Source organism: Eucalyptus grandis, chromosome 5, assembly GCF_016545825.1.
Source record: "Eucalyptus grandis isolate ANBG69807.140 chromosome 5, ASM1654582v1, whole genome shotgun sequence".
NCBI lineage: Eukaryota > Viridiplantae > Streptophyta > Magnoliopsida > Myrtales > Myrtaceae > Eucalyptus > Eucalyptus grandis.
This window is the reverse complement of record NC_052616.1, coordinates 58,185,991-58,201,151: the sequence shown is the minus strand read 5'-3', so window position 1 is coordinate 58,201,151 and position 15,161 is coordinate 58,185,991. Positions and strand designations below refer to the sequence as shown.

The 15,161-nt window shown below is 40.2% G+C and overlaps 1 protein-coding gene across 1 annotated transcript; it reads right to left on the bottom strand.

The window, feature by feature from the left end:
- Window positions 1-11,515: 11,515 nt before the first annotated feature.
- Window positions 11,516-14,027, bottom strand: LOC104445699 (B-cell receptor-associated protein 31). Its single transcript, XM_010059611.3, has 2 exons — window positions 13,398-14,027; window positions 11,516-12,205 (listed from the first exon to the last, which is right to left on the bottom strand). The coding sequence occupies exons 1-2, from the start codon at window positions 13,684-13,686 to the stop codon at window positions 11,823-11,825; spliced, it is 672 nt and encodes a 223-aa protein (XP_010057913.1). The 5' UTR covers window positions 13,687-14,027; the 3' UTR covers window positions 11,516-11,822.
- Window positions 14,028-15,161: the final 1,134 nt, after the last annotated feature.

Sequence of the window (15,161 nt, the reverse complement as noted above, 5' to 3'; positions counted from 1 at the left end):
GGGGTGGCGCGAGACCGCGGTCTGTATGTTCTCGCTTGGGATGGCGCATTACCTGGTACTGTTCGTCACCTTGTACCAGCGGTTGTCGGGCGGGGACAAGCTGCCGGCGATGCTGAGGCCTGTGTTCTTCCTGTTCTTCGCCGCGCCGAGCAAGGCGAGCGTCGCCTGGAAATCCATCGCCGGCGAGTTCGACATCGGGTCGAAGATGCTCTTCTTCCTCTCCCTCTTTCTGTTCACCTCTCTGGTAATCAGCACTTACCTTCCCTTCGTCTCCCTAGTTGATACGCAAATCTTTCATGCTGCAGCAACAGGATCATTTGCAACCAATCAAAGTACAGAAAAATCTGTGCAGGGTTGCTGATCTCTCGAGTTTCGATGTTGTCGGTGTCGGGGTACGTCTAGGTTAAATTCATTATTTATATAGCATTTCATAATATAATATCTTCAATCGACTAGTATGATGACTAGGCTTTGAAGAGGTGATCTGGCGAAAGTTCTCCCAAACCATATCTCCAAAATACTTATAACTTGGTAGATTACAATAATAGATTGTATTATGACAACTAACTTTTCTAATCCATCAAATTTTTAATAGACAAACGAAAGGACATAAGTAAAAAACTAAAGGGAGCTGTCTGTTAGAACGAGACATGATAATTTGGTATTGATCCAGGGACCGAAATCGTGCCAACCCATCATTAGATAAATCTAAATATTTACCCAAAATCTTCCAAGTTGTAGTAGAAGATGCTTATGTAAGCAAATTTTTCCCGAAAATTGAAGAAGTGCGCATATGATGTTGAAGTGGACAAACTTAGTCATCGAGCTCAACCAATTTCTCCTTTCTTTGGACGAGGAAATTTCATAACTTGAAGTGACTAGGAAAACATGTGGTACATGTTTTTCTATGATGTTTCTTTAGCAACCTTTTCTTTCCACTCTCTCTTGTCCCCTTCATCAGATTCGTCCGTGGAAATTGTGTACCGGGAAATTGGCTCTCTCTATTGTATGGATCGTACCATAGCTTAAGGGTCTAAAATGTCAAGCCCACTCAAGAAAAACATTCAATAAACTAAAATATCCCCCTCGATTAAGGCAACTGGGTTACGCAACTTTCTTGCGTGACTTTTGACCCCAATTACAAAATACTCATCCTTTATTAATTAATACCTCCAAAAATCTTTAATATATACAGCTTCCGCCAGCTGCTTTTGAAAGAGATGACGCAATATCGGGTATGATCAATAAATTAGGGTTTCGGTTGACATGCGTTCTTTAATCTTGGGTAAATTGTTATAAATTATTGAACTAGGGTTTGTCTTGTGGTGGTGTCAAAATAGGCATGCAGACCGGCGCTCTTCAAGAAGTCGATGAGGAAATTCAACGTCGCGTGGTGGGCGTACTCGTTCCCGCTGACCTTCCTCGCCTTGGCGTCGTCGGAGTATGCGCAGGAGGTGAAGGATCCGATTGCCTCGGGGCTCATGATCGTGCTGTCGGCGCTCTCGTTCCTGGTCCTCCTCGGCCTGATCCTGCTCACCATGCTCAACACTGAGCGGCTCTTCCCGCGAGGACGACCCGATCCTGCGTTTTGACAAGGGGAAGAGAGCGAGGAACTAGTCGCAGATGGTTTTTCCAGTCTGTAACTTATGACTAAGGGGGGGTTAAAGAAGAGTACACATGTATGTCGCGACGGGTTTGTATCTTTAGGTCATTCACGGAGCAACCGCTGTGCTTAGTGCACATGCTCTTAATACCAGGGATATTTTATTAGTGTATTTGTGCGATTTTGGAGGACCACTGTCAATTAATCTAAAAGCTTAAACTTTATAATGACAGCGTGATTTATCATTTAAATATGCTAACCATGTTTACTCTCTCTCTCTCCGTGGGCACGAGTGTGTGTAGTATGAGATGATCTGAGCATACACTTCGAACTTGGGCTAAGGAAACTCGCTTCTTCTACCTTCAGCATCTTTAATTTCTTGATACAAATCTCTGATAGATAGGAGATTTAAACGTATCGGTTGATCCACGAAAAGATTACCTAAAAGGAAAGTAGCCAAATTCTAAGGGATGCAATTCCAGCTTCTTCCCTTAAAATTAAAGCAACATCGTTTTAATTGTTAATAGATTGTTGATCACTCAAAAACTCCGTAAAGCTGAGTCTTTGTTTAATGTGGCCTTCAAGAATTTTAAAAGTCATTCATCCATGATGTTAAATTACCCCACATCATCGCTTGTTTATGGAGATCGTGTGCTCCTAGATACATTTGGCTTGCCTCGCCTCATGAGCTTATGCTTTGGGTTGGACATTCTAATGTGGTATAACAACCAAGTTCCACCTTAGTTTATTTCGCATGCGCCACCCCCTGTTTGTCAAATCCTCTCCTACTTTGGCTCCTACATGAGAGAGGCATTAAAGTATCCCACATCACTTATCTATAAGGTTTATATATATATATACATGTGGTTTTCTTCCACCTTGTTTTGATTGGACATTCTAATAGAGACTGAATTTTGATAACTATCTATCACACGATATGACAAAATGAGTTCAAAAAACATCTTTCGTCATCATGGAAGTGACATTGGCTATATAGATGCCATCGGTAATAGGTAATAAATTGAGCTAATAACTTCGTGTTTAGGTCAAGCTCCTAATCAATACTTGGCATGTAACCTAACTACAAATGCATAGGTTCATGTCTCTCTCTAATGCATAGTTTTTTTTTTTTGGGTGACCGAGGATCCACCGAGCCCCCTTTTGCTTATGCTATTCGGGTCCTACAGTGCTTGGACGGCACCTAGATCGGACTACTATACCTTGGGAGAGATTAGCATAGGACCCCACCACCATAGCCCCCTACTTACAACGCTAGCAATTGCAGATTTCAAACCATCGATTTCAGCGATGAAGGAGAGACTCTTATTCAAACAATATTTAATCAGTCTTTAATTAAATACGGCGCATACTAAAATATCACAGCCTACGTGTGAAAAAAAAAATTGTAGAAGGAAACACTCAAGCCATTAACCTAACACAGCTAAGCCTCTTATTCTTTACTAATAACTTCAGTTTTCAACTTCGTTTGTCAAAGAAAACTATATACGTTGTCCGAGAGCATGATCGCGAAACACCCAGAGATTAAATACTCATAACATAATAAACCTTGAAAGTTTGGTTTTCTTTTTTATTAAAAAAAAAAACCCTCAAAATTGTGGTCGTTACATGCAAAATGACGGCAAGGGAAAAACAAAACTGAGGGAGCGAGGGTGACGGAATGGAGAGGAAATGGATAAACAAGCAAGAGTTAGCAACACATAAAACTATGAGTGAATAATCCATTAGAAGATCGACGTGGTCCTAAGGAAAGTAGACTTCGATAAGACGGTGTCTTTGATAATACGGTGTCTTTGAATAGAGCTAAAGCTGATGTCCTTTCCCTTGTCTTTAATCATGCTTGAGAAGATAGCATGCATGAAATGGTTTCCGCTCATCTTGAATATTGCAACCGGCGTCAACAAGCTAACAGATAATGAATACTGTGGAAGAGAGAATTGTGAAATTTCTGTATCTCAGTGTGTCTCATGTGCTATAATGAAGAGTCCATGTGCCTATTTACAAACTTTATTAATTTTTAAATTAATCAGAGATATACACAATTAATGGAGATATATACATAATTTTGAGAGATATAAAGAATCAAAGGATATATCTCAATAATTTATAATATCCTCCTGCTCTTCATCTGTCTTTAATGACTATTCCTTCAAGAGGTTGGAGTGACTTCTCTAAGGCGTTCTTTTGGGTTTTGTAGAACGAACTCTAATCTATCCAACACCTTCTCAAATGCACTTTTCTTGAGACAACTTTTAAATCGGGAGAATTACCAAAAAAGTCCTAAACCTATTGCAATTGTGCCAATTCAGTCCTAAGCTTTTTTTTTTTTTTTTTTGGCCAATTTAGTCCTAAACCTTTTATAATTGTGCTAATTCAGTCCATCCGGCCAAAATTGACCGACCGGCGCTGACATGGACGCCGGTTGTCCGGTGAACGCTGACGTGAAATTTTTAAATTTTTTTTTTCGAATTTTTAATATTTTTTTGAATTTTTGCATTCTTTTTTTTTCCATCATCTTCTTCGCCTCCTGGCCGGCCGGAGGCGAGGGCCGGCGAGACTCGCGAGGGCGAGGCCCCGCCAGATCTGGCGAGGTCAGCCTCGCTGGCCAACCTCGCCGGCCACTGGCGAGGGCGAGGCCCCGTCGGAGGTCTCAGATCTGGCCGGAGGGGAGGAGTTCTAGGCAAGGGAGTTCCAGATCTGCGAAGAGGGGCCGAAGAGAGGAAGAGAAACCAAAGAAGGGGGCCAGATCCGAGCAAGAAGGAGGCGCCGTCGACGCTGCCCGAACCCCCCGATGCCGTCGCTGCACCGGATCTCCGCCGCGTCGCTGTCGCCCGCCAGCATCTGCTTCAGCGTAGCCCCGACGCTGTCCCGGAGACAAATCCCTGCTGTCTGCCGCCGTCGCAGCAGCTGACGCCATCTCGCCGACCAGCAACGCCGCCATGCCGTACCCTCGCTACGAACAGGTGACAAGCTGCCGCCCGACGCGTCGTCGCCGTTGTCTTCCCCCGAAACCCTATCGGCCGCCACGTCTCGGTCACGATTGGCCGAGCGTACTCCGCGCTTACTGCAACCACGCCGCGTGACCCGTCGCCATCCGCTACGTTGCCGCCGCTCGGTCACTTCAAACGAGAGAGAGAGAGAGAGAGGGATAGTCACCCGAAGATTCTCCGGTTGAGGAGGTCGCCTCGCCGCTCGCTCGGAACCGTTCTCTCTCTCCGCCTCAATCCGTGCCTTGCGATTGCACCTCCGGAGTGCGAGCGAGCTCGCGGCTTCCGATCAGCGCCGCATTGTGGACGGCGGGCGAGGCCCTGCTGGATTTGGCAAGGGCCGAGCTCGCCGGATCTAGCGGGGCCTTGCCCTCGCCAGTGGCCGGCGAGGCTGACCTCGCAGGCCCTCGCCTCCGGCCGGCGCCGGCCGGCTAGGAGGCGAAGAAGATGATGGAAAGAAAAAAGAATTAAAAAATTCGAAAAAATATTTAAAATTTCGAAAAAAAATTAAAAAATTCGAAAAAAAAAATTAAAAAATTCCACGTCAGCATTCGCCGGACGACTGGTGTCCACGTCAGCGCCGGCCGGCCAATTTTGGCCGGATGGACTGAATTGGCACAATCGTAAAAGGTTTAGGACTAAATTGGCTAAAAAAAAAAGTTTATGACTAAATTGGTACAATTACAATAGGTTTAGGACTGTTTTGGTAATTCTCCCCTTTTAAATCCTTCTAATCTATCTCACATGATCCTCATGCCAGGAATCTGAGTTGCCAAGTTGCTGCTCTCAAGTCCTTCATTTCAAACTCCTCTGACAATTGATGCTTCAATTTATTGATCTACCCCGTGCTAGATCTTGCAGTGATCATATCATTCACATACAACAATCAAATAATATAGCAACCATTAGATTTCTTGAAGTAACATCAATAGTCTATTTCACATCTAGTGAACTCGTTATCACACATAAATGTGTTGAATTTCTTATAGCGCCATCTACAAGCCTGTTATAAATCATACAGACTTTCATTCAACTTGCAAACATAGTTCTATTTACCAAGAATTTGAAAACCTTTTGATTATACCATATATATATACCCTCCTCTAAGTCACCAAGGAGGAGTGCAATCTTCACATCGAACTGTTTTACAAATTTGGAGAAAAACTTTCACTAAAAATTTCCCCTTGTTCCTCTTGCTGCCATCAGTTTCTTCTTTGATCTCATACACCCACTTGTTCTATAATGCCTTCTTTGCAAGTGTTATTCGGCACAACACCCAAGTTATATTCTTCACTCATGAATCCAACTCATCATATATTGTTATCTATACAAAATGCACAAACAAACAAGAGGAAGTAACCTTGGCTAATAGCTTGTGTTTAGGTCACCTCCACATCAATACTTGGCAGGGAAACGTCTATCTAGCCTCTCTAATCCACGGTTCTTAACTACAAATGACACTGCCCCACTTGCAACATTCTAGCAATGTCTAATCAGTCTTTGAATTAAATGCGGCATACACTAAAAAGTCATGTCTTGCGTATGAAAAATCTTTTTTAGAAGGATACACTCAAAAATTTAACCTATCACGAGCAAGCCTTTTATACTTACTAGTAAATTCAGTTTATAACTTCATTTGTCAGTGATTACTGTATGTATAGTCAAAGAGTATGATCGCGAATCCTCTGCACATTTAATATTCGTATTATAATAAACCCTTGAAAGTTTGGTCTCATTAAAATATTCCATGAAATGGATGTCGTTGCGTGCAAAGTGACGATGAGGAAGAAAGAAACGCTAATTTAAGGGAACGAGGGTGACGTCATGGAGAAGAAATGCACAAACTAACGAGTTAATAATAAACTAATAGCAATAAATAAATATGGGCTTAATAGAAAATTAAAAGAGCAATGTAAGCCTACTATAAGTAGACTTTGTTGATATTGTCTTACTATGGAGCCAAAGCTGATATCCTTTTCAAAAAAAATTTTCAAAAGATATGCTTGAGAAGATTGTACGCGTCTAACTATTTTCCGTTCATCTTTAATATTACAACTGGCATCAACAAGCTAACAAAAAATTGTCATGTACTGTCACCCAATTAATAAGGAACAACTCCGGCATATTTTTTTGCATCTTGGATTTACATATATAATAAATGAATTGACCGTAAGTCCAATGATTTCCTTCACACGCGAGATCAGAGGGCAATATGAATGTTTTATCATGTTCAACCAACATAAGATTTGGGAAAGTGTACAAGTTTAGTTTTATAAAATCTAAATGAAATGCATGGCAAAAATTTGTGTAATTAACATTTAACATTTTACAGAGAATGGTAAAAAGTAGGATCTCGACTCCCATCTTTTGTCATGTACCAATCGTAATTGTCCATGAGAGGGATCTCTCTCTCTCAGCAATGAGAGACAAGGAGAGGGTTGTTTGAGTGATAAGAGGTGTGTGCAAAGCTTTTTGTTGGTGGTTTCAAGACTACCTGACTTCTTACCAAACAGAACACTAGCTGCAAAACATTAGCAAAAAGTGCACACGTAAATGAGCTCTGAAAGAATTTTTTGTATTTGGAAGCAATTAATAGCAAAAGTACTTTATGTTTACTGAAAAAAAAAAACAAAAACTCACTATATATGAGGCACTTTATGATAGTCCAATATAATTATTTGACTACATATGGATTTATGGTTATGCACATATCTCAATTGGTATAAATGTAGTCGCACGGCTTGTTGTAAGTTCAGTGTTTTAATTGAGATTGATGATGGATATGGGCTTATATATGGGAAGCTCCCCTCTATTGGGAATGAGAAACGTAAAAGAGAATAGTTATAGAATCAGGCAAGCATAATTACGTTAAAAATCCTTCAAAATAATTAAGGGAAATTATAATGCCATACTAGGTAATCTTTTAATTATTATATCGAGTTATAATTACAAGAGAGATCATATTAATATACGACAAGAGTTTAGGTTATAGAGTAATGGAGGAAATTATATGTACACTTTTTTAACAATTCTTTCATTTATCAAACTTCACAACCCCATACTTTACCAAAAAAAAAAAAAAATTTAAAAAAAAAAAATTACCATAAAAAACAACTTCACAACTCCATCCATCTCCTACTTTTAATTTGATCTTCAAAATGGCAATAGTCTCTACTCGTCTTTATAACCAAATTGTCCTAGTGTGGTGGCACCTCCTCATCACTAACCTTAGATACAGGGTAATGCACAACCTCAATTCTCAATTATGACACCCTAGGTTAACATATCTGCAATATTTTTCGTACCAAGAATCTTTTTCAATGATAGCGTGTTATCATCTATCAGCTCAAAGATATGAAGATACTTCAACTTAAAGTGTTTTTTCCTTGAGTGAAGTACTGGAATCTTTGCGAGCCAAGTAGCATCCTGACTATCAATGAAAGGACCACTACTATCATGCTTCTTACCTATCTCCTGTAGAAAATTCTTCTACCAAATGATCTTATTGCCAGCTTTAGATATAGCAATGTACTAGGCTTCAGTGGTTGAGAATGACACATACTTCCAATGTCTAGAGTTCCAATTGACTGCAATGCCACTAAAGATAAATAAAATAAAATAAAAAAATAACCCCAATGTGCTCTTCCCATTGTCAATGTTACCACCAAGTTTTGTATTGACAAAGCCTTGTAAAGGCACATTATATTTTATGAAAAGAAAATGTAGTGCTCAAAGTACCTCTTAGGTATCTTAGTAGCTACTTGTATAGCTTCCCAATGCTTCATTCCATGATTAGCCATATATTAGTTCACAATCCCCCTACACAAGCCATGTCTTGTCCGATACACACTGCAGCATACATTAAACGATTGGTAGCTAACTCAAGGTACCTTGGCCATGTACTCCCACTCCTCATATGTTTAGTGACTGCTCCATTAAGAGTTTGAAATGACTTCCCTAATGAGCCATTATGGACTTTGCACTCTAAACTCTGAATTTGTCCAACACTTTCTCATTATACTTTTCCTAAGACATTTTAAGAAATCCTTTTGATCTATCTTGCACAATCATTTGACAATTGCTACTTTAGTATGTTAATTTCCTCATGCTTGTTCCTACAATGACCATATTATCTACATACAATGGCAAATTACTATGCCAATTATCAAATTTCTTGAAGTCATAATAGCAATCCATTTTAGATCTAGTGAACCTATTACCGCACATTAATGAATCAAAACTCTTCTACCACTATCTAGGAGTCTATTTCAAACCACACAATTTCTTTTCTTTAACCTAGAGATATAGCTTTGTTTTGCAGGAACTTAAAACATTTTGGTTAAACCATGTAGATATCCTCCTTTAAGTCACCAATGAGGATTGCAATCTTCACATCTGAATGTTCTAGATATAAATTCTCAGTGGCAACAAGACTCAACATAAGCCTAAATTTAGTCGAATTCACAACTGGGTTTCGTGTAGAAAACCTTTTACTACCAACCTCACCTTGTACCTCTTGTTGCCATCAGGTTCTCTTTGAACTTACTGCCTCACATTTTACCTCTTAACCGGCAATGCTTCAGAAAAAATATTCTGATGAGCCAACATCAATCAAAAGCAAATAATTCAAGCAAATAATTCAATGATTAAGAATGCCTCTACACAGATTTAGATATTCTATTGGATTTTCTTAAAGCGGTTCAGACATGGGTGGTTTTCATTTTGATTTTCAATCAATTTATGACAATAGTTTCACGATTCATAACCAGAATATTCTTAGAATCTCCCTCCAATACAATCTCTTTAGTCCATTTTGTTTGTTTCCTCACCCTAGATCCTACCACAGATTTGTCTTTGTGCAACATACTTTCATTGACCCTAACATCATCAATTTTTGTTAGTTTCCTACTTGATTCATATCAAAGCCGATTGCCGAAATGGTCAAAACCATAACCAATGAATGGGGGAAAAAAAACATTTTTCTAGCTTTTGCATCAAGTTTGTCTCCAGTTTCAAAATCCGGGCGCATATATGGAAACACGACACGAAACTTTCAGTTGCGATATGAACTTGATGCGGCAGAATCCAATGCGAAATGCACAAACAAACAAGAGTTAACAATATACTAATAGCAGCAAATAAAACTATAGGGAATACCAAATCAAAAGATCTTCTAGGCCTAAGAAAAGTAGACTTTGTTGATACGGATCTATAGAATGGAGCCAAAGCTGAAGTCGTTTTCATGTCCTAATGTTATGGTTGACAAGATTGCTCGCTTGTACTGGTTTCCGCTCATCTTCGATACGGCAACCCGCCTCAACAAGCTGCCAAGAATTGTCATGTACTGTCACCCAATTAATGGGAATTGCGCATGTTTTAGTATCATAAACTTCTAAATTGTTCACTAGAAAGATCTTCGGGGTACTCAAGTGACAAAAGGCAATGATAAAACTTCATGTCAATGATTCCAAGACCACCCAACCCCTTACCAAACAGAGCACTAGTAGCAAGCGAAGAGCATGCACGTAAATGAGCTTTGTTAGCTGTATATGGGCAGCCATTTATAGCAAAATTACCTTGTGTTAGCTAAAGAAAGACACAATATATATGAGACATTTTATGATAGTCCATTATAGTTATGGGGATAATTATCCGAAAAGCTATAGACTTATTGTATGATGACCAAATTAGTCCTAAACTTTTCAATTTTGTTAATTTAGTCATAAACATTTTAACGATTTGTCAATATAATCATTCCGGTTAATTTTGATTGGAAATCGCTGACATGATAGTTTAGTCAGTATCGGCCGTCCGACATGGCCTATCTGTGGTTGGCTAGCATTAACGCGAACAATTTTTGCATATTAGAGAGGGAGGCTTAAATAAGGATCATGCTAGGTTTCATGAATTCACAAGCTTGCTGCGCGTTTGACCACTCAAATGCATAGTGGCATACCATGACAACTATACGTTCCCTTACCATCTCAGCAAACACATTGTTGGTACAGAGTAATTACCTCTTTTACACATACTGTGTACCTCAATTTCATTCAAATTGATTCCCCTCTAAAAGTATTACATAGACTCGGCTCACCGTATACTAACATGATCATAGCTATCGATTGTGCGGACTGCACAATGGGACTCACTTAGATCAATGGCCATGATCATGATAATCTGCATAGATCGAGTCTGCATAGGACCTGCCTCATTCTTCGCTGGTGCATCTGAGCACCCTCCCATGTTCATGCGCAGCAGCGAACATGCTTTGAATTACAATGAACCGCTGATATAAGCTCGTTAATTTTGGACCGATGATAGCAACTGGATCGCATCTTGACAGGGACAGACTTTCAGGGATGCTCTTTTGCAGGCGATTCACAAATGGACGGTTTTCCTGAAGAATTCCTAAGACATAAGTAGGCATGAAAGAGAGCTCTGTTCTGTGAACGGACGGACCGAATCATCCCCAGCATCATCACATGTTATTGTCTGATTCATTCCAAGGAAAAAAAACCAGCGGAAAAAAGAGTTTTCGATGGTTTGAAGATCAGGAAGGCAAATCACATCGTCTCTTTGGGCACCTCAGAGAATAGAATCAGCTAGCTTGAAGGAGAAAGAAGAAGCTGTTAACCAGTAATGAAGAATCCGAAACTCTTCGAACAGTCCGATGGGATTGATGGTTAATCATGTTATTCGAGTGAACTATGCATCGAAACAAAACTTACTCAGTGGTGCTCAAACAGCCTGTACAGAAATTACGACACAGTAAGCTCGAGCACAACACGATACGTTACAGAATGATCTCTCGAGAGCCCATAGAATAGACTGGGGCAACATACTTTTTGCCATTCGAGACAACTTAGCTAGATGAGGAGAAGCAAAATGAGAAATATGAACAGACGAATGAAGAAGAAAATTCCTAACATTCAAGGTTTAAAGTGTAATGAACCAAACAAGAAATATAATCCAGCACCGAGAAAAGCACAGGATAAATAAATTCGTGTTGTTTCTCCTTTCCCAACCTTTGTCCCCCTTTTCCCTCTTCATCCTTAACAAACCCAAATGTGATTCAACCGCAGGTATAACCAACCTGAACAAATGCCTCAGCTTCCAAAATATACACACTAAGAAAACAAGAACTGAGTGAAATGAAGCCAAGAATATAGTGAAATGAAGAGTTCATGTCTACACCGAAAAGATTAGTTAGCCTCTCAGGTATTCTTCTTGCTTCCTGAACGTGAAAATTTCCGATCCAGCGATTGCAGCTGGTTCCGCAAGTTTTGGTTTTCCTCGAGCAGGCGGTCATACTCGAGAAGGAACCCTTCTGACTGTTTCCTCAGAGCAACCGAGTTGGCTTCTGCGGCATGCACGTCCTTGGTTCTCGTATCAAGATCCGATTCCAGCTGCTTGACTTTTTCTCTCAAGACCCTTGTTTCCTCCTCCAAGTTCTTGAGCTCCTCTAAGTTCCCGTTTTTCCCATCCTCAAAGGCTCGGGTCTGTTTCTTCACAGCCTCCATGCTCTTCCTTCGTAACCGGAGCTCTCTGATGTAGTGATGCAGTCTGTCTATCATCAAAGCAAGGAACAAGGTGGCTCCTGCAAAACAAACGCCCATTGAGACACAAGTTCTGCAGCGAAAGGCAAATGGGCAACATGAGAGAGGAGTGATTCATAATGGCCCAGATGAATCAGTTTCATGACAAGCAACACCGGCAATGAGTTGCAGGGACAATATAGAAAGGGAGAGTGTTGTAACTCAGAAGAAGCCTATATATGATTCAATCATGTTATGATTTAATCCACAATTACGATTGTATAGAACTAGTAGAGTGACATTAAGACACATAATATGAGGTACTCTAAAGGGCGATTCAATTTGTTAGCAAACGAATTTACTGTTTCACACTAGCACAGACGCTGTCTGTCTCTGCTAATCCTCATCCTCGTATGGAGAAGATTACTACAAAATTCACATATCAGACAGCTTCAAGGTTCATACTGTAAAACTAAAAAGGCATAATCAACTGATCACCAGGTACTACTAGCACAATATTATCGAATTCCTCTATAAATGATATGGAATTATTTTGATTATATGCTGCTAGAATTGTTCAAGGTTCCCACCATAATGTCTGAAAATTGAAACAGAGATGCTGCATCGGACATTGCAGCGAGGAATTCAATTGGGCAGAATTTGTAGTCCCACGAAAGAAATCCCATCCTTGCTAAAAGTGGTCAAATCAATATGATGCAGCCTAAGAATATTCCAAACAGAAGTATGTCTTCATAAACATTAAGACAACCCGCAGATGGAGATGCTAAGGCAATATAGTGTGATCAAAGGGCCACAACTTTTCCTTCAATCCACTAGAACCTTCAAATCCAGTTCATTTAAACAGAATAAGGAATCGTATCGAAACAGGGCTTGTTTCCTCCAAGTCTAAGAACGCACAAACAAGATCATCCACCAATGCCAACGACAAAACCAAAGCAGAATCAAAACTAGACACCTCATTACTTGGCAATCAACCCTTTCCTTTCACTTTCTTCTCATTCCATTCGCCTTCACCAATGCCACCAATTCAAATTCACCGAGGAATAATTAGTCTCATCATGAGGAATACATCAAACCGAATCGAACCCAAATCCAACTACCCAAATTCTTTCAATCCGGACCATCAAATTGCGAACCTTTCAGTGACCATCATCCAGAAACACACGCACCCACATGGAAAAAGATAGCATTTTCACCGATCAAACGAAGAAATCCCAAGAACCCATCACTCACCCATCAGAGTGCACTCCAGCAGGTGCTTGGCCATGAGGACCTGGTCCGTCGGGTTGGCGGCCCCGCCGCCGTCCTCGGCCCCGCGCCTCCGGATCTTGACCATGCTGTACACGCCGGAGCCCAGCACGACGCAGACCGTGGCGGCCACCGTCGTGACCACCACCGGGCCGTGACCGCGCTTGACCCGATCCAGACCCACTATGGCCAGCTTCCGCAGCGGCGTCTTGAACAGCAGCAGCAGTATCAGCGACCCTTCGGCGAGTATCGCCGCGAACAGGAGCTGGATCATCGCCGCGCCCCGTCCCCTGTTTTCTCTAGAGAGAGAGAGAGAGAGAGAAAATGGGTGCTTGTGTTTCAGATCAGGAGGAATGGAGGAGGAGGGTGGAGGAGAATGTGGAGATCATGATGGAGGAAGGATGAGAGGAGGTCAGAGGTGGGGCCCAACTGAGAGAGAGAGAGAGACAGAGAGAGAGAGGCTAAAACAAGAACAGGACCTGGAGAAAAATCAAGAACAGCAAAAGCCAGCCAGGGTGAAGAGGAGGAGGAGCAGGAGATGAATCGAATAGGGGAAGGGAGAGAGAGAGAGAGAGTGATGAGATCTGCAGAGAGTAGCAGAGACCGGAAGTTAGAAAGCTTGCCGTCTTCCACAAGATTTCTCTCTCTCTCTCTCTCTCTCATAGTTTCTCCAAATTAGAATTATAGACTTCTTTTGCAAAAAAAATTTCTTTTAATTATGATTTCTTGTCCATTTTCTTACCAGGAGTTTTAATTCATTATCCGTCCATTAATCCAGAAAACTGATCACGTGGCAGTTTTAATTAATTGTGAGAATAATAATTTATTATGAATTAAAAAAAAACTAAATCACAGATAATTATGAATTATTGTGTAACCTCATTTTTCAAGAATTTGTGGCTTACAACATATTGTTATTTCCACAATATCCCAAAAATTATTATGTTAGCAAAATCCTTGAATCAAAAAACATATTGTACAAATTAAAAGTTCAAGGACAATATTTGTATATCAGACCAAAGTGTAGGAATTATTTGGACTGGTCATGCATAAATATATTGGATTCCATTCCAATAAGTCATAATGATAAAAGAAACTCAATTGCTTTGTTATAATAGAAAACTACATGTAGCGGTTACAAAATCAGATTCCGGTGTGTGGATTAAGACGGGGCACGTGTTTGATTCTTCATATTGTCAATTAACAACTCTAGTATTGCTAAATTAATGAGGTTAACTTTTTTTTGCGAGTTTAAAAACATAAAGACTTAGTAAGTAGAATTAGAGAGATTAACGTGTGTGATTCCCTAATTTTAGGGCTATTTGTGATATTTGATCTTAAGGCATCATAAGTTTGGAAGGGCCTCCTTGTTTTACCCCATCTCGAAAGAAATTTTCCGTGTATGTTTGGAGTCCATTTATGGTTGACAAAACCGCAAAAAGCTCTTTAGATTTTTATATTGAAAGATGTAATGAAAGGACACTATTTGGTTGGTACCATCAGTATTAGTTAGGTTGAAATTATCTTCCAAACGGCCTCATCCGAAATCTTTAACGGATGCAACTAAATTTGGAATCGTTCCCAAGAAATATAATGAAGTCTTTACTCTTTTCTTGAAAATTTGTAATTTAGCTAAAATCAACACATAGGTAATTTCAAGTTGTCACATGGATAGGTTACATTATTGATGATGATAGAGAAAGCTTCATATTAGTTTGACAAAAAGTTCGAAAACTATCTTCAGTGTCC

What these genes read in the sequence shown, in the direction of transcription:
- LOC104445699 (XM_010059611.3), bottom strand. Translation starts at nt 13,686, where the DNA reads ATGATCCAGCTCCTGTTCGCGGCGATACTCGCCGAAGGGTCGCTGATA. An exon ending in GCTGGAGTGCACTCTGATGG is followed by an intron (nt 12,206 to 13,397) that starts GTGAGTGATGGG and finishes TTTGTTTTGCAG; the next exon opens with GAGCCACCTTGTTCCTTGCT.